Raw genomic sequence first — 27,500 nt, forward strand, 5'->3', positions numbered from 1 at the left:
ACCCTGCGCTCATCACAGATAGCCATTATGGAATGAAATTTGGCATTCCATAACGACTACCTCTGATGAGCGCAGGGTTACATAATCAGATTGTTACTTAACACTCTGCTGAATCCCTCACATGAAACTGATTGATAAGATCAGCAGTAATGGATTTGTAAAACTGTACACTTTGATTAATATACCCATTCTACTGACTGATATACGAGTGCGCTTATCCAGCTTCGCCTTACTGGCACTTGTGCCAGTGGCATGTGAACAAAACACTGGCTGACTCCTGTGCAGGTGGCACATAAAAAACACCATTTGAGCGTGGCCGTTGTCAGTACTGCCGGACTGGCCCTCGTGCCGGTGGTACGTAAAAAGCACCCACTACACTCTCGGAGTGGTTGGTGTTAGGAAGGGCATCCAACTGTAGAAACTCTGCCAGATCAGATTGGGGTCTTGTGTAGCCATCTAGTTCGCCAGTCTCCAGTCAAATCGTCCAACCCATACTAGCATGAAAAGCAGACATTAAATGATGGTTTTTCCTGATTTATGGACCTTTAGACAACTTACACATACATACACACTCACACATGTATGAGTCTGTCTGTTTATCTGGTTGTGTTTGCCTACTTGTCTGTTTGTATGCCTGTCTGAAAGGTGAGAGATTTGGCTGCTATTTCTAGCACAACACCAACCATTTAGAGAATCCTTTCACAATTGTGGCTGGTAAAGGTGCTTGATATGTGTGGTATGAGCAAGAGATGGTAGGGTGAAGGTGACAATAGGAAGTTGCCTCCTTGTTAACCTGTAATTAAGACATTCTCGCGTAAAGGGGTGGGGTGACTGAGAGGGAGGTGAAATGAACAGTCAACAAGAGAGAAAGAGACACACACATACAAATAGACAGAAAAGGAGAGGATAAAGAAAGAGAGAGGGGGGGGAAAGGATAAAATAAAGACTTACAAACACACAAAAAGATGGTTCAGGGTTCAAGTCTCACTCGGGCAAGTGGATTTGGTAGATAGAAACTGAAAGAAGCCCATCGTGTGTGTGTGTGTGTATGTGTATGTGTGCATCTCTGTGTTTATCCTCCACCAACACTTGACAACCAGTGTTGGTTTGTTTGCATTCCCATAACTTGGTGGTTTGGAAAAAAAGTCCAATGAACAAGCACCAGACTTAATATAATTGAAGGTGGTGCTCCAGCATGGCCGCAGTAAAAAGATAAAAGATTTATATTTTAGACACAGACCTGGCTGCTTGGTAAGAAGCTTGATTTCCAACCACATGGTTCTGGGTTCAGTCCCAATGTGTGACACCTTCGGCAAGTATCTTCTACTATAGCCTCAGGCCAACCAAAGCCTTTTGAGTGGATTTGGTAGACAGAAACTGAAAGAAGCCTGTCGTGTGTGTATGTATGTATGTATGTATGTATGTATGTATGTATTTGTGTTTGTTCCCCCGCCATCGCTTGACAACTAATGCTGGAGTTTACATCCCTGTAACTTAGCGGTTCGGCAAAAAGAGACTGACAGAATAAGTACTAAGCTTGCAAAGAATAAGACCTGAGGTTGATTTCTGCGACTAAATAAAGGTGGTGCTCCAGCATGGCCACAGTCAAATGACTGAAACAAGTAAAAAAAATACTGTGTTTGCCCATGCACAAAAATGTGTATGTAAATCACAAGCTTCCTTCCTCTACATCCACCACCACCACCACCACCATCACCAGTTACTATATTGTTATTTACTCACCCAGATTTCCGATCTCCCCTCCTCCTTCTCACACCCCACAGCTCCACCTAACACCACCAATTGAAATTCCAGGTGCCAAAGCTAGGCTTGACCAAATACCTGTTTAAAATTCCAACGGTGGACAGCACAACAGGTGCTGGCTAGCTGGACAAGCTGTAATTAATAATGTCCTGCACACTGCTTGTTAATTAACAAACCTCGCTTGCTTGCAAGCTGGAAATGAGCGACAAGTGCTTGGTCATAGGAAGATCAGGAATAGGGGCTGGAGAGACACCGTGCTCTACAGATGTGAATGGGTGGGTGGATGGGGGATCCTACTTACAGAAGTGGAAGCCTAAGGCAGAAAAAACGAAATCTCTCACTGGGGTTTCTGCTATGTCTTTCTCCTAGCGACTGATGATAGAGATGCAGACATCTCTTTTACTCTTTTACTTGTTTCAGTCATTTGACTGCGGCCATGCTGGAGCACCGCCTTTAGTCGAGCACATCGACCCCAGGACTTATTCTTTGGAAGCCTAGTACTTATTCTATCGGTCTCTTTTGCCGAACCACTAAGTTACGGGGACGTAAACACACCAGCATCGGTTGTCAAGCGATGTTGGGGGGGGGGGGGGACAAACACAGACACACAAACATATACACACACACACACATATATATATATATATATATATATACGATGGGCTTCTTTCAGTTTCCATCTACCAAATCTACTCACAGCCCGAGACTATAGCAGACACTTGCCCAAGGTGCCACGCAGTGGGAATGAACCCAGAACCATGTGGTTGGTAAGCAAGCTACTTACCACACAGCCACTCCTGCGCCTACTTCTCCATGTTCACATGGATCAGTTGAAATTCATTGGGGCACATTTTCTAGAGCCAGATGCCCTTCAGAGACAGTAATGTGTGTGTGAGGGATCAACATTGTCATTCTGTAATGTTTGTTTTCCAAGCTGGCATGGGTTGAACAGTTTGACAGGAGCTGGCCAGGCTCCAATTGCCTCTTGTGGCATGGTTTCTATGGCTGGATGCCCTCAGTTGAAGACACTTGTCCAAGGTGCCATGATGTTGTTGGGAAGTAAGCTTCTTAACAGCACAGCCACGCCTGCACCTACAGGCTTGGATCAGCCGAGTGCTATACTGAAAGACACTTGCTCAAGATGTGATGCTGTTGAATTTGAACTCAAAACCACATGGTTGGGGAAGGCAACTTCCCAACTATACATCCATACCTCGCACAACATAGTTCACATAAGGAGTCTCAGGCCAATTGGTATTAAAAGGGTTTGACAAAGATCAACAACCACCATAAGTTTTTAAAGAGCCCAGAGTGGAGCTTGGCTCAGTGTAGTACCATCACTCGCAACTGACACTCAGCTTGATAGTGACTGCCAATGCAATGGCATTTCTCTGAGGCTTGGTCTCCAGATCTGTGAGCTTCAGGAGTGCCAAGTTCTTTCGGCCCTCACCCACTGTCATATCATTGTAGTGCTGGCTGCTTTCCACAAGATCATAGAGCATCTCTCTCACTACCCTCCAAGGCAACGCCTTTTCCGCTTTGTCAGTTGGTGCCATGAGAAATGTTTCTATATTGTGAGAGGCAAGATCCTATGTTAATCCTATTATTCTGACTTAAATCATGTCTCTGCTCAACCACTCAATGCTTGTTGTGCTACACACTTTAAGAGCTATTGCTTTCATAACTTGCGGTCATTCTTTGTGCTAAAAATAGGATGCTGTGGCTGAGGAGAAGTAAGCTTCTTAACCACACAGACATGCGTGCACTTAAAGGCTTGGGTCAGCCCAGGGCTATACTGAAAGACACTTGCTCAACATGTGATGGGGCGGGATGCTCATAATAATTCTGAGATGTGGTGAAACTATGACTTTGGGGTAAGCTGAGGTGGTAGACAAGTTAGAGAGTCTTAAGCTCTTACCAGAGTCTAACCCAGTGGGTGCCGAACTATGACTCGAGAGCAACATCCAACTCTCAAAGCTCCAGTGTGTGGTGCCTGAAATGCATACTAGGGATTTTAGAGTTATTTTTCTTAACCATGTTCCTGTTGCAGTGGGAATAGCTTAAATGTCGTCTCTGCTGGATTCCTGCTAATGCAGTAACGAGCAGTGCACATAGAAAAAGAGGATAAATGCTAAACTTAGACAACTGATTACGTTGCAGCTTTGTGCGTTTATGACTCATTGTTAATGGTCCCCGCCCCCATAGCTGTTACCTTGAAGGGTTTTTATGAAACGAATCAACCACAGAATTTCAATTTTTATTCTATTCATTTCTCATGCTGAACTGCTAAGTTACAGGGATGTAAACAAATGCAACATCAGTTGTCAAGCAGTGGTGGAACACACAGACACACACACAATGGGCTTCTCTCACGAAGCTTTGTAGGCTCTGGGGGTTATAGTGGAAGACATTTGCCCAAGGTACCGTGCAATGGGACTGAACCTGCAACCATGTGGTTGGGAAGGAAACTTCTTGCTACACAGCCATGCCTTATTAGCAAATATCATTTTAAAAATTACACCTTACATCTCTTAAAAATAAAAAAATTTCATATGAAACTCTTCTTATGATACTACTTCTTATGATATTTGGTCATATCAAGGATATTGTGTTGCAGCTCAGACCAAGGCACGTAACTCTGCTTAAGTTAGTATTAACTCAGAAGCATTAATGAAAAGTTAATTAGAAATAATTATCAGAAAACCATGTATAAAATAAGAAATCAAGGTTAAAATTAAAGCTGCTTATAATACATGTTATCACGTTGTAAAGTTTCTCCCTGCACCACCCATATGGTTTCGAGGTTAAGCTAGGGAGATGAAGAGATAGCTCGGGGGATGAGATAGCTAAGGGGATGAAGAGATATCTAGGGGGATGAAGAGATAGCTAGGGGGATGATGAGATAGCTAGGGGGATGATGAGATAGCTAGGGGGATGATGAGATAGCTAGGGGGATGATGAGATAGCTAGGGGGATGATGAGATAGCTAGGGGGATGATGAGATAGCTAGGGGGATGATGAGATAGCTAGGGGGATGATGAGATAGCTAGGGGGATGATGAGATAGCTAGGGGGATGATGAGATAGCTAGGGGGATGATGAGATAGCTAGGGGGATGATGAGATAGCTAGGGGGATGATGAGATAGCTAGGGGGATGATGAGATAGCTAGGGGGATGATGAGATAGCTAGGGGGATGATGAGATAGCTAGGGGGATGATGAGATAGCTAGGGGGATGATGAGATAGCTAGGGGGATGATGAGATAGCTAGGGGGTGATGAGATAGCTAGGGGGTGATGAGATAGCTAGGGGGTGATGAGATAGCTAGGGGTGAGATAGCTAGGGAGGTGATGAGATAGCTAGGGGGATGAAGAGATAGATAGGGGAATGATGAGATAGCTAGGGAAGTAATGAGATAGCTAGGGAAGTAATGAGATAGCTAGGGGGATGAAGAGATAGCTAGGGAGGTGATGAGATAGCTAGGGGGATGATGAGATAGCTAGGGGGATGATGAGATAGCTAGGGGGATGATGAGATAGCTAGGGGGATGATGAGATAGCTAGGGGGATGATGAGATAGCTAGGGAGGTGATGAGATAGCTAGGGAGGTGATGAGATAGCTAGGGGGATGATAAGATAGCTAGGGGAATGATGAGATAGCTAGGGGGATGATGAGATAGCTAGGGGGATGATGAGATAGCTAGGGGGATGATGAGATAGCTACGGGGATGATGAGATAGCTACGGGGATGATGAGATAGCTACGGGGATGATGAGATAGCTAGGGGGATGATGAGATAGCTAGGGGGATGATGAGATAGCTAGGGGGTGATGAGATAGCTAGGGGGATGAGATAGCTAGGGAGGTGATGAGATAGCTAGGGGGATGAAGAGATAGATAGGGGAATGATGAGATAGCTAGGGGGATGAAGAGATAGCTAGGGAAGTAATGAGATAGCTAGGGGGATGAAGAGATAGCTAGGGAGGTGAAGAGATAGCTAGGGAGGTGATGAGATAGCTAGGGGGATGAAGAGATAGCTAGGGAGAAAAACAGAGAGCTAAAGATAGATAGTTAGAAAGATAAATAGCTAAACAAATATACAAATGAGTAATACAGATGAATAGAGAGAGAAGGAGCAAGAGGTAACATAAAAGAAACTGCAAAGAGAGAGGAAGGAAAGCCAAAAAACCAAATCAATAAATAGATAAATCAATAAAGGGAGGAGGAAAAGTAGGGAAAGAAAGGTGAAAGGTAAAGAAGGCAGGGAAAGAAAGGTGAAAGGTAAAGAAGGCAGGAAAAGTAATGCGAAATAAGAAGTCACTGGCTACGTTACATACAAATAACAGGTGTGTGTGTGTGTGTGTGTGTGTTTAATTGCTGCATCTGGAGGAAGGAGTAATGCCATTGTTTTGTTGCAGGTGTGTCTAGACTGGTGGGATTGACGGCATTCACTTTCCGCTTGATCCTCTTACAAGTCAACCCCTGCAGGGAAAGATATAAGGAGGGAACTCCAAAGGGCTGATTTCTCTGGGAAGTCTTGTAGATAGTGAATAGCGCAGGATCTAGGGAAGGGGTTAAAGTCCGACACTACAAGGGTGATAAGTGAAGTGGTGAAAGGGTACTATAAATGCCGGAATAAAGAAGGGTCGAGTCTAACCATATCCAAGGATCAGGGGCCATGATAGGAGTTGTAGAAAAGACAGAGAAAACAGAACACCCTTGGGTGTACTGTTATCTCAGGTCAATCAGTCAGGTGATCCCTTTTTGAATGCAGTCTGCAAATACAGCAACAGCACACTCCAAGATGCGAGGGCAATGCTGTGTTATGGGCCCCACTTGAACTTTCATCATCACAGACATCGTTTAACCTTTTCGTTACTGAACTCCCGTTAAAATACACTGACTCTGTTTTGATTAATTTTGGTAATAATGAATTTAGTAAAATGACTTTATCATTATTAAACTGGAGTTTACATGGCAGCAAGCCAGCAGAATGGTTAGCATGCTGGGCAAAATGCTTAGCAGCATTTCATCTGCCCTTACGTTCTGAGTTCAAATCCTGGTGAAGCTGACTTTGCCTTTCATCATTTTCAGGTCAAGTAAATAAGTTCCAGTTACACACTGGAATCCCATATACATACATACATACATACATACATACATACATACATACATACATATAGTGGAGGTGCGTGGCTCAGTGGTTAGGGTGTCAGCATCATGATTGTAAGATTGTGGTTTCGATTCCTGGACCGGGCGACGCGTTGTGGTCTTGAGCAAAGCACTTCATTTCACGTTGCTCCAGTCCACTCAGCTGGCAAAAATGAGTAACGCTGCGATGGACTGGCATCCTGTCCAGCTGGGGGACGCATATGCCATTGAAACCGGGGAACCGGGCCCATGAGCCTGGGTGGGCTTTAAAAGGGGTGGATTTTATATATATATATATATATATATATATGTATATACACACACACACAATGTATACACCCTTCGTGATCTGCTCTTATGGTATGTTTTCCATGCTGGTATGGGTTGGACAGTTTGGCTAGAACTGGTAAGCTGGAGAGCTGCACCAGGTTCCAGTCTGTTTTGCTATCTACAGCTGGATGCCGTTCCTAATGCCAACCACCCTACCGAGTGTACTGGGTGCCTTTTTTGGGTCACTGGCACTGGCCACAACTATGATTTCACTTATTTTGATACGTTTTCTCAAGCAAAGCAAATCGCTAAATCTCGGTCACTTGTCATTGGTTTTGTGAGACTCAACATCCAAAGATCATATTTCACCACCTCATCCCATATCTTCCCTGGGTCTCCCTCTTCCACAAGTTCCCTCCACAGTAGAGATGGGTGGCACTTCTCTATGCAGCTGTCCTCATTTATACACATCACATAGCCGTACCAGCACAGTATTCTCTCTTGCACACTACATCTGATGCCACTTACAGCCAATTTAATCAGCGGAAGCTAACTGACCACAAACCTGTTCGAACTACACCCGACCATACCCACCTTACTGAAGCACACTCAAGTCTTAGCTTATAGGCAGCAGGAACTTATTCCCCTTGCTAGGGAGTACAACACTCATCCCTGCTCTACCCTGAAGGGGACGCCAATGTGTTGCAGAGTTTAATCTCCCACACACCCTACCCCCAGTAACCACTGGTATTCCTGTTGAGTCTTGTCAAATTCTTTCCAACCAGCAGAAAATTTTTTTTTTTGCAATTCTTTTATTTTTTTACACGTTTCAGTCATTTGACTGCGGCCATGCTGGAACTTAACTACAAAGGGTTTTTAGCTGAAGAAATCGACCTCAGGACTTATTCTTTGTAAGCCTAGTACTCATAGGTTGCTTTTGCCAAACCGCTAAGTTACGGGGACATAAGCACCCCAACATCGGTTGTCAATTGATTGTGTGTGTGTGTGTGTGGGGGGGGACAAACACAGACACACACATAAATATATACACATATATATGTATGTATATATATACGGCTTCCTTCAGTTTCCGTCTACCAAAACCACTCACATGGCTGTGGTTGGCCCAAGGCTATAGTAGAAGACACTTGCCCAAGGTGCCACGCGGTGGGACTGAACCCTGAACCATGTGGTTGGGAAGCAATTTGAAATATTTCGAGTGATTGGTAAGTATTTAACAATTTAAAACGATCCTTTATCTTCAGCTAAGTGAACTAAAAACACGAAATGAAGCGTTTCGTTAAAAAAAAATGTGAAGCCCCATCCGATCTGGGAAACGAAAACACGACCTTACGATTCATCCTCCTGACTTGGAGGGGACGCCTGCCTGTCGAAGGATCAAACTCCCACCCCCAGTGGCCACTGTTACATTATTCTTCAGCTGAGTGAAATGGAACTACGAGAAATAAAACATTTCGTTCATAAGAAGAAGAAAAAAAGCGCTACCCGGCCTGGGAAACGAAAGCGCAACATCTTGCGTCCAATGTTTTAACAACTAGGCTGTGAGCTTTCATTTAAACTAAAAACTCAAGGACGCTTTGAGCACATTAGAAGATCCACCAAAGGCCCTGTCCGAGGCAATGGACATCAGGGTAGCTCGTTTGGGGGTAGAAAGAGATAGAAAGGTAGGGGGGCTCTAAACGAAGATGGTGATTGGTCAAAATTCTACAAACTGGACTACACAAGTGAAGTCGTGAAGGGGTAGTTAAATGGCGAGCGATCTTCACGTATGAATGAGGAAGGCCGAAAATTTGCAGAAATATAATATGGTTTTTATTGATAGAGGTTTCGAAGTCACTGTCAATGAAATTAAAATTATTATATTTAAGGCTCTACACTCATATATTCGATGGAGTCTTTTAACCAGTAAACGTCTTTGTATGTGTGTGTATATATATATATATATATATATAAATGTTTAACACACCTCGCCGTATACATACAGCTATCGAGTGTGTGGACGGACAGAGAGACAGATAGATAGATAGACACACAGATAGATAGATACAGACAGATAGATAGATAGACACACAATATATACATTTTTACAGTTTGATTCGAGGGGGCATGCAATTTAAATTTTCGTCGGTTTCTCACAGAAACCTAGTGTGTCGATCTCATTTAGCCGGATTCAGTTAAACTGAGCCCGACAGAAACTAAGTCTCTTGAGGCCGAATCAAACTGTTTTAAATAAGAATGATAATGATGTTAAGTGCCTCTTTCTTTAGTATGTCCACTCACCCATATATATATATATATATATATATATATATAGTTTTAGGGAATAGAACCAAGGTTCATGAACTCATCGATGAAAATCCACTAAAACAATATATTTATATATATTTAATACTGTGAAACTTAATTTTATTTTAATTTTTAATAAATTGATTTTGATTAAGTTTTTACCTGTAATTTTGGATTTTATCCCTAACATTATATATATATATATATATATATATATATATATATATATATGCAATGGTGTGAGGTGTTTAAAAGAAAAGATGATTTTTTTAGTACTCAATGCATGATACAAATATAGTATATTTTCCCTACATATCCCGAAATGCATATATATCAAAATAGACTCATAAATATATACACACATGTATGAGATAAATATATAGTATACACAAATGTGATAGCAATTAAAATATACATGCAACTGTGTTAGTATCACACAGACAATGTGTGATACATATGAAATAAAACTCTTACTTACATATTGCTCTTAATAACAATCCAGAGAGAGAAAGAGAGAGAGAGCTTGAGTATTATAGCAGCAGATGAATTATAGACAGAGAGAGATTCTATGCACTAGGGTATATATACATACATACATATATATATATATATACAAACATCTAGATATGTACACAGATGTGTTTTTTTATTGTGTAAGTAAATTTTACTGTCCCTGGGTGATGGATGATGGTGGAAGTGCTGTTGCTGCTCGACTCTTGTTTAATTAAGGTGATGTAGAGATAATGATAATGATAATACAATGAGATAGAGTAAAGTGAGGTGTGTGCGTGCGAACATGGGTGTATATGTTATAGATATAGAGGTATATAGCTATAAAGATACACCTACACACCGAGACAGTGGTTGAAATAGACAGACAGAGAAATGTACATAGATACAAGGACTGAGAGAGAGAGAGAGAGTGATAAATAGATAGATAGATATAAAAAGAGAGAGAGATTAAAAAGAGATGTATACAAATGTAAAAGAGAGTGACGGGAAGAGGCGATATTATACAAGTAATAGAGAGGGAGAGAAGAAAAAGAAAGAAAATGATTGAGAGAGATGAGAGATGTATAGGAAAAGAGAGGGTGATGAGTGTGATAGATACAGATTAGAGAGGGAGTGATAGGGAGAGGAAAGAATACTAGACACACACACAGGGGGAGGAAGAGAAAGAAAGAGAGGAGCAAAACATCGACAAAATAATGGCCGACCGAAGCGATACTTGAATAGTGAAGTAGTTTACTCCACCCACTCCTCAATACAGAGAGAAAGAGAAAGTGAGAGAGGAGAGAGAAGCCAGAAACAATGCCTCAGTGATAAATAGATACATAAATGTAGAGAGCGAGAGAGGAGGAGACTAGAAAGAAAGAGAGAGGGGCAAAGAATCGACAAAAATAATGGAGTATTCTATTCCTCCCATCCCTCCACAAAAACTTTACCCCGCCATCACTTCCAATTGAACTATAGCAACAGCGCATGCGCATATAAAGCAACCACAAGAACAAACGGTGCCGGTTCTTAATTTTCCTCCACCTCCCGTTGTGTATTCACAGTACCCGACCTCTTATCCGGCTTCCAGTCATCCGGAAATACATTGTAACATGCCAGGTAAAGTACCCTGCATTGAATAAAACAGACCCAGGAGTTAATTTACATACAGTGTATCAAAAATAGTTTTTTTTCCTTACTTTTTCGAGTGGTTTCATAAACATTAAACAATCATGTTCTTTACTCTTCTTCATTTAATTTTTATCCTATAAACCCTGTATACATGATACAACATGACATATTTTAAGAATTTTAAATGAATTAATACAAAGCAGACTCTGCTTTAGAAATGTATTCATTTGATTCCGTTAAATACAGTTTAGTTCATTACTTTTCATACTTAATTTCATATTTCAAGTTCTTTTTCCTAAGCTGTCTCCCGAAAACCGGAAAACCCAGAAATCCGGGACACTGATCCCTGCTTTAGCCAGAGTTAGCGTCTGCGCGTGCGCTAGTGCCCAGCAACACCATCATCGTCAATACTGTCCGTAGCTATATTTTGCTTGTTTCAATCAAAAGACAGCAGGTTTAAGTAGCATGAATCCACCCAAGTACTTTTCTTAAAAACTGCTACATATCCTATCGGTTCATTTTGCCGAACGGCTAGTAAACGGTTGTCAAGCGTTGGTGATGGGGGAAAGCACACATAATATCTATCTATCTATCTATATATATATAATGTTTAGATTTAGATTCAAAATTGAATATGGTACTTATGTTTAGGCACCACGCACGTTTCATGCTACTCCATTTATTTAAGTAATGCGAGCATTACATTAAATGCAATATGTAGAGCAATCTTCAGCTGCACGAAAATGTAGAAACATTACAGTAGAATAGACATATAATTGTGGCAACATTTCAAATCCAAGTGGGAAGAAGAATACATAAAAATCCATCTTGACATAGCCAAGGCTATCAGACTAGTAATTGGTTCTAGGCAGAATTCTAACTGTCTCTGATTTTATTGTCTCTTATCTAGTAGTTATAGTATAAGGGGCAATATATATATATATATATATATATATATATACGCAACCAATTTCATTCAAATTTTACAGATGCCTTACATAGGGTTCCAGTTGTGTTTTAGTCAAAAAAATTTTTTAACTTCTTGCAGAGTTCGAGCCCACGGCAACATAATATCTCCTCGACTAAAGGCGATGCTCCAGCATGGCCGCAGTCAAATGACTCAAAACAAATAAAAGAGTATGTACAATGAAATCGAATGAATTACAACACAATAAATCCCAAAGATTAAATGGTTAAAATTCAGAAGGGCATCCTGCTGCAGTAACCAAACCAAAGCAGATTGGAACCTGGTGCAGCTCTGCAGCTTACCAGTTCCAATCAAATTGTCTAACCCATGCCAGAATGAAAACAAGCGCTAAATACTGATTTCAAGAATGATGTTAAATATCTACTGAAAAATAGAACAGGTATTTTCTGCAAGTCGTGTTGTCTTAATAAAGCTGACATATCTCAACAGGAAAATAGTTTCAAACATTGACATTCCTCAACAAAAGACAGATTGGTAAATAAAACTGCTTCCTGCAGGTTAAGGGTAACAAAATTTTGAGTGGAGATATCTGATTTCTGCAGTAAAAGACTTGTAAAAGGATAAAAGACAATGCCTTGCTGTCACAGCTCGGTCTGCTAAAAATAGCAACAAAATCTCACTGAAATCAAATCATTCTATTTTAAGGAAGGAAGGAAGGACAAATTAGATAGAATAGAGTCCGGGATAGAGTGCTTGATAAAAAATGTAGAGGGAAGAGGTGATGTAGGATGGAATGCTGCTGAACATAGGTCTGCTTGATCAGAGCTGTCCAAGAGCTAGATTATGGAGCAAACAAGAGAGACCATGACATGCAAGAAATAGCAGCCAAATCCTTCTCAAATTATACCTTACTCTTTAAGAGCAAAATTAAATTTCATGGTTACTCCAATAATGATGTTAAATACTCTTTTACTTGTTTCAGTCGTTTGACTGCGGCCATGCTGGAGCACCGTCTTTAGTCGAGAAAATCGACCCCAGGACTTATTCTTTGTAAGCCTAGTACTTATTCTATCGGTCTCTTTTTGCCGAACCACATCAGTTTTCAAGCGATGGTGGGGGGACAAACACAGACACACAAACATACATATGTATATATATATATATATACAATGAGATTCTTTCAGCTTCCGTCTACCAAATCCACTCACAAGGCTTTTTGGTTGGCCCGAGGCTATAAGTAGAAGACACTTGGCCAACGTGCCACGTAGTGGGACTGAACCTGGAAACCATGTGGTTGGTAAGCAAGCTACTTACCACACAGCCACTCGTAAATTTAGGAATATCTATAACTACAATTTTTTTAATGTGTCTTCCCCTTTACTTGAGACACTGAAGCATGAATCGAGGGAAACTTAACAACTGCTTTTTGCAAGTCGTTCAACAAGCTACAGGCTCCCTCCTTGGCTTGTTGCCCAACATTATTATGAAACATTGGCGCAGATCAGAAGGTTTTATTTTGTTTTCCTTTTTTTTACACAGACCATCTGTGTAAACACATTTTTAAAAAAAACTTTTAGTCTGTTGGCCCATTGGATGCTCTACCAGTCAATGACGACTGCCGTAATGAGCTGAGGGTTTTGTTTTTATTAGACAGATGGTTGCAAATTGTGAAATGGAAGACTGTTTATATAAACAAGGTGCAGACATAGCCGTATGGTTAAAAAAATTAGCTTCACAACTACGAGGTGCATTCCAGAAGTTTTAAGACTTTTTCAAGAGGCCCAGTTGGTATTAGTCATCTACAATAGTAAGCTCCTTAGAGAGCTAAACAGGCCCCCTTTATCATCACTGACACTTCCAGTCCATAATATGGCGATAGCTGTATTCCCAAACCACCTCTGGCTACAAATCTGTGTAGCCTCTCCCTTCTTACATAATGGAGAAGAATGTTTCCATCTTTATAACCGGTTTCTAAAAATATCATGAAGATTTTATTTCCTTTTACTTGTTTCAGTCACTGGACTGTGGCCATGCTGGGGCACCACCTTGAAAGGCTTTACTCAGTGGTTGTCAACCTGGGTGCACATAAGATTTTTTTAAGGGCCTACACAAACGAAATAGTAAATTGGGGACCCACAGTAGCTATGTTAAGTGTCAATGAAAAAGGTTGGCTTAGATGTATTTATCGCAGGATCAGTGGCCATGCTGGGGCACCACCTTGAAGGGTTTCACTCAGTGGTTCTCAATCAGGGCCCATATGACACCTGGGGGTCCATATAAAATTTTTAAGGGTCCACACAAGTGAACTAGTCAATTAGGGACTCAATGAAAAGATCTTGTTTTAGATGTATTTATTGCAAGAAACAGCCAGGTTCCTTCCTCTAATGTTAAACGTAGTTCAACCTCCACAAGGGAATGTGTGACAAAACAAAATAGGAATGTTGAAAGAAGTGTCTATAAAACTAGTTTTTAAACAATGACTGGCTATTGGGATCCACCAGAATAAAATAGCATTTCAAAGGGATCCGTAGATTAAAAAAAAAATGGTCAAGAACCCCTGCTTTAGGTATATGTATTGCAAAGAAACAGCCAGGTTCCTTCCTCTAATGTTATATGTAGTTCAACCTACACAAGTTAATGTGTGAAAAAGAAGATAGGAATTTTGAAAGAAGTTTCTATATAACTAGTTTTTAGACATCAATTGGGTATCAGGATCCACCAGAATAAAATTGTAATCAAAGGGGTCCATTGATAAAAAATAGTTGAGAACCCCTGCTTTAGATGTATGTATTGGTATTTTATTGCAAGAAACAGTTAGGTTTCTTTCTCTAACATTTTACATAGATCAACCTACACAAGTTAATGTGTGAAAAAGAAGATAGGAATTTTGAAAGAAGTTTCTATGAAACAAATTTGTAGGACATTGATTGGCTATGGGGTGGGGTGGGGTGGGGGCACCAGGATAAAATAGTAATCAAAAGGTTCATAATTAAAAAAATTGTTGAGATTCATTGGTTTGGCTGAACAAAGTGACTACAGTATTTCCTTTTCTTTTAAAATTTGGTACTTATGTTATCAGTCTCTTTTGCCTGAACCGCTAAGTTACAAGGACATGTACAAACCCAACACTGGTTGTCAAGTAGTAATAGGGGACAAACGAACAAACACGAAGATAAATACATGCGTGCAGACCCATGGCAGGTTTCTTTCAGTTGTTTCTGTCCACCAGATTCACTCACAAGGCTTTTGGTTGGCTTGAAGCTATAGTAGAAGATACTTGCCCAAGGTGCCATACAGTGGGACTGAACCTGAAACCATGTAGTTGGTAAGCAAGCTTCCTATGACAGCCTCATCCCAACGTTTCTGCTTTTTATAATAACCATTGCCAACTCCTTATGTCATGGAGACAATTTTTATTCAGTAAAATGAACCACCACCCAACATCCCATAACAATTTAGAGAGAGATGCCACTTCCCCACTGCAGTGAAGGTAAACTATCAAGGATGCTGCTTGCTTACTTGCTTGTACTGGTTTTAGCCCAAGATGACCTATGCCAGGTCCAACCAGTATGTAATGAAAATATATATATATACATACATACATACACACATGTATAAATATAGGCAAACTAACATTTGTTTTTGTTTTTTTATAAGCATCAAAATGTGTATTGAATGTTTCAAACTAAATATTTTTTCGAATGCAATATTTAGTTTGTAATATTCAACACACATTTTGATGCATATAAAAAAAAACAAATGTTAATTTGCATATATTTATACATGTGTGTATGTATGTATAACATCAGCGGTTCAGGCAAAAGAGCAGAAATACTGGGTAAATTACCCATACAAAGTGGAAAAATTTGTCAACAACCAGCCATGGGACTCGAACCCATATCCTTCAAAGACTCTGGCTGAGTGTTTTACCAGTAAGCTGAGCTGTTAAATAGCTAAATGTACAACTATGTGTATAAATATAAACAAGTTAACATTTGTTTTTTTTTATTAGCATCAAAATGTGTAATGTTAGTCTGTTTATATTTATACACATAGTTGTACATTTAGCTATTATGCTGTATTTTGCAACATACAAGTCAACATTTTCTGACCAAAATTTACAGCCACCAAGACAACTTGGGGGGAACCAAAATTTCCATGTGAAATGAAGTAGAAATATTTGTCAACAACCAGCCATGGGACTCGAAGACGACTTGGGAGGACCAAAATTTCCATATGAAATGTATTTCTTTATTGCCCACAAGGGGCTAAACATAGAGGGGACAAACAAGGACAGAGAAAGGGATTAAGTCGATTACATCTACGCCAGTGCGCAACTGGTATTTAATTTATCGATCCCCAAAAGGATGAAAGGCAAAGTTGACCTCGGCGGAATTTGAACTCAGAACGTAACAGCAGAAGAAATACCGCTAAGCATTTCACCTGGTGTGTTAACGGTTCTGTCAGCTTGCCACCTTCAATAGAACGAAAATTACAGAAGCGAAACTTGCCAAATAACTGACTTCGTGATTTCTATTTTTGCAGAATCTTAATCTCCAATGTTTAAAACATCCAAAATGTAAGAAATTAGTCTTTTCATAAACTAAATAAAGTGTTATTCGTAGCGGAGTAAAAGACAGAATTTTTTTTTTTTTAATGGTCACGGTCGGCCCGCTTTTCATAAAAATCATTATTGTAATCCCCGATGTTTAAAAACAGACATCCAAACTGCAGAATTTTTGATAGGCTAGGTAATTTCCGACACTATTCTACAGGATTACCCAGGCTATGCCTTCACATCAAGAACGTAGTTCGGAGTAGACTATAATATCTAAAAAATAAAATTAAAAAAAGTGGGGGTGGGTGGGTGGATTAAAAACAAATGACCTCGGTTGGCATACCTTTCATTAGAATTTATATTTTGTGGTGTTTAAAACAAAAATCCAAAGAAATTGCAGTTTTTCTCGACCGACAAGACAATTTTCGACGCTATTCTATACAATTACGCAGGTTACAAATTCAATCCCCCCACCTCGTCTGCTTCAGCTACAGGTGCAAGGCTTGAAGATTTGAACGGGAGGTGGGGGGGGACGACAGTCGATTACATTGGACCCCAAAATAATGAAAGGGCAAAGGTCGACTCAGAACGAAAAGCTAGAAAAAAAATAGCGCTAAAGCATTTAGTCCGGCGTGTTAACTCGCTGACCTTGTTACATACATATTCATACTAACTAAGCCTAGTTCAGGGCTGACGACAAAACTAAACAAATATATTAATAAAAACACTAACGAATGGCCACGATTGGCACGCCTTTCGTAATGAGGTTTTTTTTTTTTTAAGGCCTGTTAGTCCAGTCAGGTATGGCGACTAAAACGAAACGTAAAAAACGCAAGGTCTGATGTAAAGAAAAAGTACCTGCTCATCGCACCCCCACCACCTTTGTGTGTATGAGAGCTTTTTTTTTTTTTTTTTTTTCAAGTCTCAAAGCCTATATATGGTATTCAGACACACCGTGTAGAGGGATGCAGGCATCGCTTTTCTCTACATCTCTGCATAATCTCTCTCTCTTTCAAAAGATAATTTCTTTAAGCCCCTCAAACATTCTTTCACCGTATCTGGCACGAAAAGAAAAATTTATCACAATGATAATCCTTTCTACTATAGATAATAAGGCTTGAAATTTTGAAAGTGGGGAGCGCGACAGGGAGTTAGTCTATTACACTGACCCCCCCCCCCGTTCATCGACCACGAAAGTGATAAAAGGCAAAAATCGACCTCAACGGAATTTGCTGAAACTCAGAACATAACGAGTCGAAAAAAATATCGCAAAGCATTCTTCTGCCAGTTCGCCACCATATATAATAATAATAACAATAACAATGATAATAATAATAATCCTTTCTGCTGGAGGCGCACAAGGCCTGCAATTTGGGAGGAGGGGACAAAGTCGATTACATCGATCCCAGTGTTTTACTGGTAAGGCCTGTTAAAAGGATGAAAGGCAAAGTCGACCTCGGTAGAATTTGAACTCGGAACGTAAAGACAGACGGAATGCTGCTAAGCATTTTGCCCGGCGTGCTAACGATTCTGCGAGCTTCCCTTATTATTATTAATAATAATAATAAATATCATTATTATTATTTCAAATTTTTGCCACAAGGGTAGCTTGGGGGAGATGGAGATGTTTTGATTCCATCGTCCGGCGTCCTAACTACTGGAGGCACGAGGCCTCAAATTTGTGGGGAGGAGACTAGTCGATTACATCGATCCCCAATGTTTTACTGGTACTTAATCTATCGACCCCCGAAAGGAAGAACATTAAGACGGACGAAATGTTTCGTGTGATAATTATTATTCCAACTCGCTGCCTTAAATAATAATGAACTCATGAATCCAGCAGTTTTCCATCGATGATATATTTTTAAAATTCTTTAAATCGTCGAAGTGTTCAGATGAGAATAGCAACAACCGAAGAAGCTTGTATGTGGCCATTCCACCGACTAAAAATAGCAGCCAAATCTCCCTCAAATCGCATTCAAGTATTATGCATGTGTAAATGGATATGTATGAGCTAATGAAAGACATCTACGTAGTAGTCAGATCTGCTGGAAATAGCAGTCAAATCTCATTCAAATTGCATCTTGCTTTCTTATGTTATGAGCCAAAAAAAAAAAACTGTACACAGAAGCTAGATGCTAGAAATAGCAACCAAATCACACCTTACTGTATTACGTACGTATAATATGAATGTATAAGCCAACGAGAGAGATATCTACATGGTAGCTAGAAATGGTAGAAATAGCAGCCATATCTCCCTCAAATCTCATGAGCCAAGGAGGGTGGCTTCTACATAGTTGTAAAGTAGTTGGAAATACCAGCTAAATCTATCTCATATCACACCTATATATATGAACTAAGGAGGCAGACCTTTACAGGGTAGAAATAGCAGTCAAATCTCCCTAAATCACACCTGTCGTGTGATCAGCTACTCACAGAGATGCTTCTACCTGATAATAGATATAGTAGAAATATCAATCAAATCGCAGTATGTGCTGATGAAAGAGACTTCTAAAATATCAAACAGATCTGGTAGAGATAGGAACCAGATCTCCTTTGTATCACATTAAAAAAATCTGAGGAAAAAACCCCACTTAAACAGGGACACATTGGAGCCTCAAGTTTCAATCTTTTGTCTCTCTACAGCACACCATATAAAGGGTAGAAAACGATCATCGCTTTAAAGGCTTTATTATTCTAAGTATGAAAACAGTTGTGAATGCATGCACTGTACTTTGTTGCAAAAAATATTCATGCAGAGGTACAGTGCAGAAATCATCTGCATTTTCCTGACTCGTCCCCCCCAAAAAAATGCTGCACATATATGCGAATGCAAGCCATACATGGCACAGCAGTTGAAAAAGTTTGTATTGGGGAATATAAAGTTAGCTATAAATAAAATACAAAAAAAAAAGGACGCGATGGTCATTCGCGGAGCGCTGGAATGTCGAAGATGAAATCACATTGAACTTATGTATACGAACTACTATTATCATTAAAGATCACGTCTAGATATCTTTGACTTGAAGAGCTATTCGTGATTGACTTAAAGTTAAACAACAATAATAGCACATAAAATAATATAATCCTAGACACACTAGTCAGAATAAACAATGAGGACACATCAGGGACGTACATCTTTGAGCATAAGTCTGGGGCTACAAACTAGGGGTAATACACCCTAGAAACCATAGATAATTCACCATTCTTTTTTTTTTTTCTTTTTGTATTGGCTTCGTCTGAGAGAAGAACTTGTGTTCAGAGTCTTCGCAGTATTTTCTCAATCTCAGAAACAAAACCGAGCGAGCACGTTCGCGAATTGTAGTTCATTTTCGGAATCACTACACATAGTAGTAAGGGCGAAAAAAGGAGACCGGATTCTCAAAGGGAGGAATAACCTTTACGCAGAGTTCTACTCAAGAGAGCTGACCCAAGGGTTAAACAACAGTAAACAAACATAAATCTTTCACTTACCATTCTGCCGTTCTGATCATTGGGGTCGGGTGCGAACCGCCTTTCAGGCATATAATGACGAGACATTGAGAGTGAGGAAAAGTAAAAGCGAAACTAACAACGGGTAACTCCGAATGTTTTCTTGCGGTGTAATTACAAGCACTGCTTCAAAATACTAAAGCTAGCATCAAAATACGAAACTAACTTTAACATGTAGAATATTTTTAAATGGTAGGGGTGAATGTGGGTGGGAAAGATGTTAAGCTTTTTACTTTTATAATTAGTGTGGGTTTTATATTTTTTTATATTTTGACTTCGTCCTTTTGTGGGTGAAATTCTATTCAAATTCTTCATCAATATATTTATTTGAATAAATGTTTTTTTTCTTCTGAGATTCTGTTTTTTTTTTTTAACACGAATTTTTGCTATATGTGTTTGGTGTTTGCGATGTTAACTAAAGTCCACAACAGTAAGTTATCCAAGCCTCCACACCATGAAAATTGTTCTTCGTCGAACTGGAAGTCAGCCAAACTAGGCCTGGCTACGTTTTAGCAAGCAAGGCCACAACATTAGCAAAACATTTTCACAGACCTGGTAGATAGACAATTTTCTGACGTTGCCCGTATACGTTTACATATTAATAATAGAATAGAGAACGAAAAGAAAGAAAGAAACAAGCAAATATCTTGAATACTATAAATAGAACATCACTCCAAGAAAGAAAGATAAATCTTGTTATTCATTATATGTTTGTGGTTTCTGAATTATCTTTGGGTTTCTGCAAATCCTGCGTGGAGGATTAGAATAATTTAGTAGCGTTGACGCTGGAATTCTGGCATAAGCACTCAACTTTTTTCAGTTTTTGGAATTTTCAGAAAATCTTTTCTACGATTTAAAAAAAAAAAGAAGTTTTGTTTTTTTTTTCAAAGTTTTCGAAGTTAAAAAAATGTTTTTTTCAGTTTCAAATACGGACTTTTTTTTGCTGAAATCCCAGCAATGGACCATTAAACGTATTTAGGGAAAGAAAGATATTGAAAAAAACATCAATACATGTCAGAGTGACAAAGAAACGAGGAAAGTATCACATCGTGAGATGTGCTAAACATAACAGCTAAATAGCACCCTAACGTTGTGCCCATTGAATATGGAACCGTACCTGTGGGAACTACTGAAATGCTTATCTATTAATCTAAGGAAAAGTCTACCCACAGTTGTTATTGTGTTAAGGGAGTTGGGAGGGCAAACCAAATCGTATTTCTGTGGTGCTTCCTTCTGCGGCTTAGCGGTATTTCGTCTGCCGTTACGTTCTGAGTTCAAATTCCGCCGAGGTCGACTTTGCCTTTCATCCTTTCGGGGTCGATAAATTAAGTACCAGTTACGCACTGGGGTCGATGTAATCGACTTAACCTCTTTGTTTGTCCCCTCTATGTTTAGCCCCTTGTGGGCAATAAAGAAATAACTATCTCTTTCTGTTTCACACGGAATTTTTCCTCCTCCAAAGACTTCTGGTTTTATAAGTCAATCTACCTTTTTTTTTTTTTGGCAGTAAATTTTCATCAGATAAATTTGACTTGTAAGCCAGAAAATATGGTTGTAGTTTGTATGTATGTGTAATGTCTTTTTCCCCCTCTTTCTGAACGAACGTGTAAGGCGTAGCAGTGGCTATAGGTGTAAGAGTGGCTGTGTGGTAGCTTACCAACCACATGGTTCTGGGTTCAGTCCCACTGCGTGGCACCTTGGGTAAGTGTCTTCCACTATAGCCTCAGGCCGACCAAAGCCTTGTGAGTGGATTTGGTAGACGGAAACTGAAAGAAGCCCATCATATATATGTATATATGTTTGTGTGTCTGTGTTTGTCCCCCCACCATCGCTTGACAACTGATGCTGGTGTGTTTACGTCCCCGTAAATTAGCGGTTCGGCAAAAAGAGACCTATAGAATAAGTACTAGGCTTACAAAGAATAAGTCCTGGGGTCGATTTGCTCGACTATAAAGGCAGTGCTCCAGCATGGCCGCAGTCAAATGACTGAAACAAGTAAAAGAGCATGTGCAGGTGTTTGCCTCCACTGGCAAAATGTACTGTTGCCAAAACAGGTTGAATATCCAGTCAGTCACGCTAAACTGTTTCAATCCAATATGGACATAGCATGGCTGAATGGTTAAGAAGTTTGCTTTGCAACCACAAGTCCTCAGGTTCAATCCCACATTATGGCATCATGAGTTAGCATCTTCTACCGCTTCCTTTGAATTATCCAAATTTTTTGCTTCTCTGTGTTCTCACAGACCTATTTGGAATCAAAGCAACAAATCCTCCTCATTTAATGTTCATTTTCCATGCTGGTATGGGTTAGACAATTTGACTGGAACTGGTAAACCGGAGAGCTGCACCAGATTCCAGTCTGTGGCAACAGCTGCGACTACAGTTTCATCTGGATTGATGAGTCTTCTCAAGCAAAGCATATGGTTAAGGTCTCTGTCACTTGTTGTTCCTTCCATGAGGCCCAACATTTGAGGATCATGCTTCCGGCAATGGCCATGATTACAATTTCACAGATGCTATTTACATTTCACTGCCAACAGCCATGACTATGGTTTCACTTGGCTTGACAAGTCCTCTCAAGCACAGCATGTTGCCAAATCCACCACATAAAAATCTTTTGCTGTACAAATTGTGTGTGTAGTAAGAAGCCTCCTTCCCAACCTCATGGTCCCAGGTTCAGTCCCACTGTGTGGCACCTTTTGGCAAGTATCTTGTACCAGAGCCTCGGAACAACCAAAGCCTTGTGAGTGGATTTGGTAGATGGAAACTGAAAGAAGCTCGTCATATATATATATATTTGTATTTATGTATCTGTGTTTGTCTCCCCCACCACCACCACCATCTCTTGACAACCGATGTTGGTGTGTTTACGTCCCCGTCACCAGGCGGTTCAGCAAAAAAGACCAATAGAATAAGTACTAGGCTTAGAAAGAATAAGTCTTGGGGTTGATTTGCTTGACTAAAGGTGGTGCTCCAGCATGGCTACAGTCAAATGACTGAAACAAGTAAAATAATCATCTCACTTTTTCTTTGGATGGTATAAAAAAAGAGCTGACATTGGCCTATCTTTGTACATTCAAAAACAATGAAACCATTGTGTTTTTTTTTTCTGAGAATAGCTTTATTGTTCATTCATAAATGCATAATATGTATATTATTTCATATTTATGTGCATGTCTGTGTATGCACACATACACATATAAAATAATTGTGGGGATAATTATAACCCAAGCAATCACCTCATCAGCATTTCATGTAGGAACCTGGATAGAGTAGTATTCCAATAACTGAAGGAAGATCAGTCACACTTCAATTGATGTTAAAAAGGAGCACTTTGTGAATCCATGGTATGGTCCTCACAAAGTGGATAATAATTAATCTAACTGAGGAAAAGAAAAGTCAAATCAAGGTTACAAATGTTTCCATTAACAAACATTGCTTATTCTATATGCAACATATTTATTAACATTATAGCTCAAACACTTCTTCAGATATCCAGATTTGAAACACCAACTTATACATTTATCTATCCACACACACATGCAAGAAAAGGCATAAATAAGGGGCCTTACATATTTCTTTATTTGCTCAATTTTTACTTACAGCTGTTTCTGATTAGCATTACAGGTACGTTCATAGTTCTGTATACTCAATCATTCCATTGATCAATGGATTGAGTAAACAGATCTATGAACGCACCTATAATGCTTATCAGAAACAGCTGTAAGTCAAAGTTGCACAAATAAAGGAATATGTAAGGCTCATTATTTGTGCTCCTGTATATTACTTGTAAAAAAAAAAACCCACCAATTTAGCTGGGAATTCAGCTATGGACTTACAAAATTGACCGGTATTAGACGACAATCTTAGACCCTGCCATAAGTTTACATGGACTTCTTTACTTATATGAAAACATTTTGTTAGCCTGGTGTACATGTGTTAACAGATTGCATGGATTGACAAACCTTCATTAATAACAATATATACACACATATATACATACATACACATGTATATGAAGTTAATTGTATGGCTGGTCATAAAGCAACCAATGATTTCACATCCATAAAGTGCTTAGCCTTATAGACGGCTCAACAGACTTCAATGGCTGTGGACATCTATAAGGCAAAATGCTTTATCGATGCAAAAACCATTGGCCGCTCTATGACTAGCCTTATATATATATATATATATATATATATATATATATATATATATATATATATATATATATACATATACCTTCCTATAAACACATTACTGCTCTTCACTTTAGCCTACGTATATAAATCACATGTATGACATAACTTTATATGTGGAACAGAAAAAACAATGTTTGTTGATGGAAACATAACATTGATTTGAGTTCTCATTTCTTCAATTAAATTATATATATATATATATGTTACATTATATATAGATTATATAAAGGGGAAGAGATGGGAAAAAAATCTACAACAAAAACAAGAACAAATTTTCTCCCCCTTCTGAGAAATAACAAATAAATTCAGTGAAAAAGAAAGGAAAACATAAAATTATATACAAACATATATTAAAAAATATCAGTTTGTAACAGCAAAAAATAAAAAAATGCTCCACCCCAGCCCACGTGCTCTCACTCACCAAAACAACAACAAAAAAAAAACAACTCATTTTGTCTGCTGTACATTATGCATGTGCATATATGTATGCACATGTACTTATGTATGTGTGAATATATGTGTGTGTGTATATATATATATATATATATAAATATATATAGCCTTTTTGTTTGTTCTCAATGTTTCGTTTTCCTGTTTTGTTTTGTTCGCCACAACATTCCTCCACGTTACAAATTTAATCTGAATTAAATTTAATTTAAATTTAATTTGTGGTCCGTGGGAAGAGCCGTTTTAACGATGCGTCCTGCCCTACTCTTCGAAACGCCTGTGTTAGAATGGGGGCAGCTGATGAAGGAGATGTTCTCTATGTGGCCTGTGTGTTTTCTGTACTCGTTTATCATTTTGTCTACGTTTTGTTTGCAATGTCCTGTACTCAGATATGCATCTATATATACAGGTAGATGTAAGTATGTACATACATGTACGTATATATGCATATACTCATTATTTGTATTATATATATATATATATATATATATATATATACACACACACACACACACACAAACACATAATGTTTGTTTTTTATGTTCAGTTATAATACAAACAATTGTACATTAATCTGATGGATCACTCTATACTTCTGTAGAGCACAAATTTATTATCCTTACACAAGGGTGTTGTAGATAGTGACATCTAAGTTGCCAACAATGATTTAACTGACAAAAACTTTGAAGTTACTGTCAATAACATTCTTGTATAGGAATACTAAATAAATATATACACACACACACACACCCACGCCTTTATATAATATATACATGCTCACAAAGACGTAAATACTTGCACACACACACACAGTCACTTCACATGCACAAACACATACATACACATACTTCATACAAAAGCCACATGTATGCATGTATAAATTAGGAAAGTGAATTATGTAATAATACAGTTGAAATAGCAAATGCTGGTCATATGTGCTTTGTTCTCTCCTATGTTACCTCTTCAAGTGCATGTGTGTGTTTATATAATAGACTCACCCGTCGTTAGATGACGTATGAGGGTTTGACAATCTGTTACCAAACAACCACACAGATAATTTGTTGATAGTGATCAAATGTTTGTGTAGATATAAGTTCACTCCCTCTGTCAAATCAACATTACCTGTACAAGTGCAATGGGTGCCACATGTCAGATGTTGAAATGATCGCAGAGCTACGAGAAATGAAGTGCTTTGTTCAAGAACACAACGCAATGCCTGGTCTGGGAATCGAACCCATGATCTCGCAATCATGGGTGTAACACCTTAACCACTAAGCCATGTGCCTTCACGTGTTCATATATATATATATATATATATATATCCTTTTTTTTCTTTTTTACTCGTTTCAGTCATTTGACTGCAGCCATGCTGGGGCACCACCTTGAAGGGTTTTAATTGAACAAAACCCCAGGACATAATTTTTAAAACCAGATACCTATTCTATCAGTCTTTTTTGCCGAACGACTAAGTTACAGAGATGTAAACACACAAACATTGGTTGTCAAGCGGTGGCAGGGAGGCAAACACAGACACAAAGAGTCACATACACACACACACACACACACGACAGGCTTCTTTCAGTTTCTGTCCACCAAATCCACTCACAAGCCTTTCGTTGGCCTGAGGCTATAGTTAAAAGACACTTACCCAAGGTGCCACACAGTAAGACTGAACCCAGGACCATGTAGTTGGGAAGCAAACTTTTTATCACACCTGTGCCCATTATCATCATCATCATCATCATCATTTAAGTCTGTTGTCCATGATGGCAAGGGTTAGATAGTTTGACTGGGCTGGCATAATGGAAGGCTGCACCAGACTCCAGTCTGATTTGGCATAGTTTTCTATGGTTGGACGCCCTTCCTAACGCCAACCATATATATATATATATACATATATCCATATATATATTATATTAGAGTTGTATAGTTTGCATGAAGCATTGTTCGATAAACTTTTGCAGATAAATGATAAAATGTTTTTTGAACTTTTTGTTTAAAACCAAAACAATACAAGCCAGAAGAAGAAAATATGTAACTGGTACTTATTTTATCAACCCTGAAAGAATGAAAAGTGAAGCTGACCTCAGCGGAATTTGAACTCCGAATGTAGTGATGGGTGAAATACTGCTAAGCATTTTATCCAGCGTCCTAATGATTCTGGCAACTTGGTGCCTAAAATAATGATGATGATGATGATGATGATCATTTGATGTCTGTTTTCCATACATGTATGGGTTGGACAGTTTGACAGGATCTGGTGAGCTGCATTGAGTTTCGACATCAGCCCTTCCCAACACCAACCAATTTACATTGCTCTCTAGTGAGGTCATCAAGTAACTTGCAAAACGAGACAAAGAAAAAAAAAAAAAGAAGAGAAAAGCCCCCTTAACTAAATAAGGAGGATGGGTGGATTTGAAAGTGAGGGGAAGAAGGGGCAATGGTTCCCGGCCAGGTGTTGAGAGGCTTAAGTTATAATGAAAGGATAAGCTCAGGTGTTCTGCTATAGAACAGATACAAGACTTTCACTGCATTGTATAAACAGTATTTATCTAATCTTTATTATTTAACTCTTTAGCACTCAGATTATCATGTAAAATCTAATCCTTATTTATTCACATTGTTTTGAATTAATCCTGCTTTATCTTGCAGCTTTGAGATTGTTTATTTTTGGAATGACATTATAGGGTAGGTGCAAGGGGTTAGATCTGGCCAGTTTAACCCTTCAACATTCAGATTACTGTCAAATGTAATGCTT

At 39.1% G+C, this 27,500-nt stretch overlaps 1 protein-coding gene across 5 annotated transcripts in view; it reads right to left on the bottom strand.

Moving 5' to 3' along the window:
* The window catches only part of LOC106870582 (uncharacterized), a 68,186-nt gene extending 47,494 nt beyond the window's left edge, over nucleotides 1–20,692 (bottom strand). Inside the window, exon 1 of one of the 5 annotated variants that reach the window (XM_089344230.1) lies at nucleotides 20,076–20,692. In XM_089344230.1, coding sequence (XP_089200356.1) covers nucleotides 20,076–20,141 — 66 coding nt within the window. In that variant the 5' untranslated portion in view covers nucleotides 20,142–20,692. Of the gene's footprint in view, nucleotides 1–9,967; nucleotides 10,432–20,075 lie in introns of those variants that run through there. The other 4 variants (XM_089344232.1, XM_089344233.1, XM_089344231.1 and 1 more) reach the window with 4 other exon arrangements.
* Between the last annotated feature and the right edge of the window lie 6,808 nt (nucleotides 20,693–27,500).

Source organism: Octopus bimaculoides, chromosome 28 (genome assembly GCF_046866305.1).
Source record: "Octopus bimaculoides isolate indiv1 chromosome 28, ASM4686630v1, whole genome shotgun sequence".
NCBI lineage: Eukaryota > Metazoa > Mollusca > Cephalopoda > Octopoda > Octopodidae > Octopus > Octopus bimaculoides.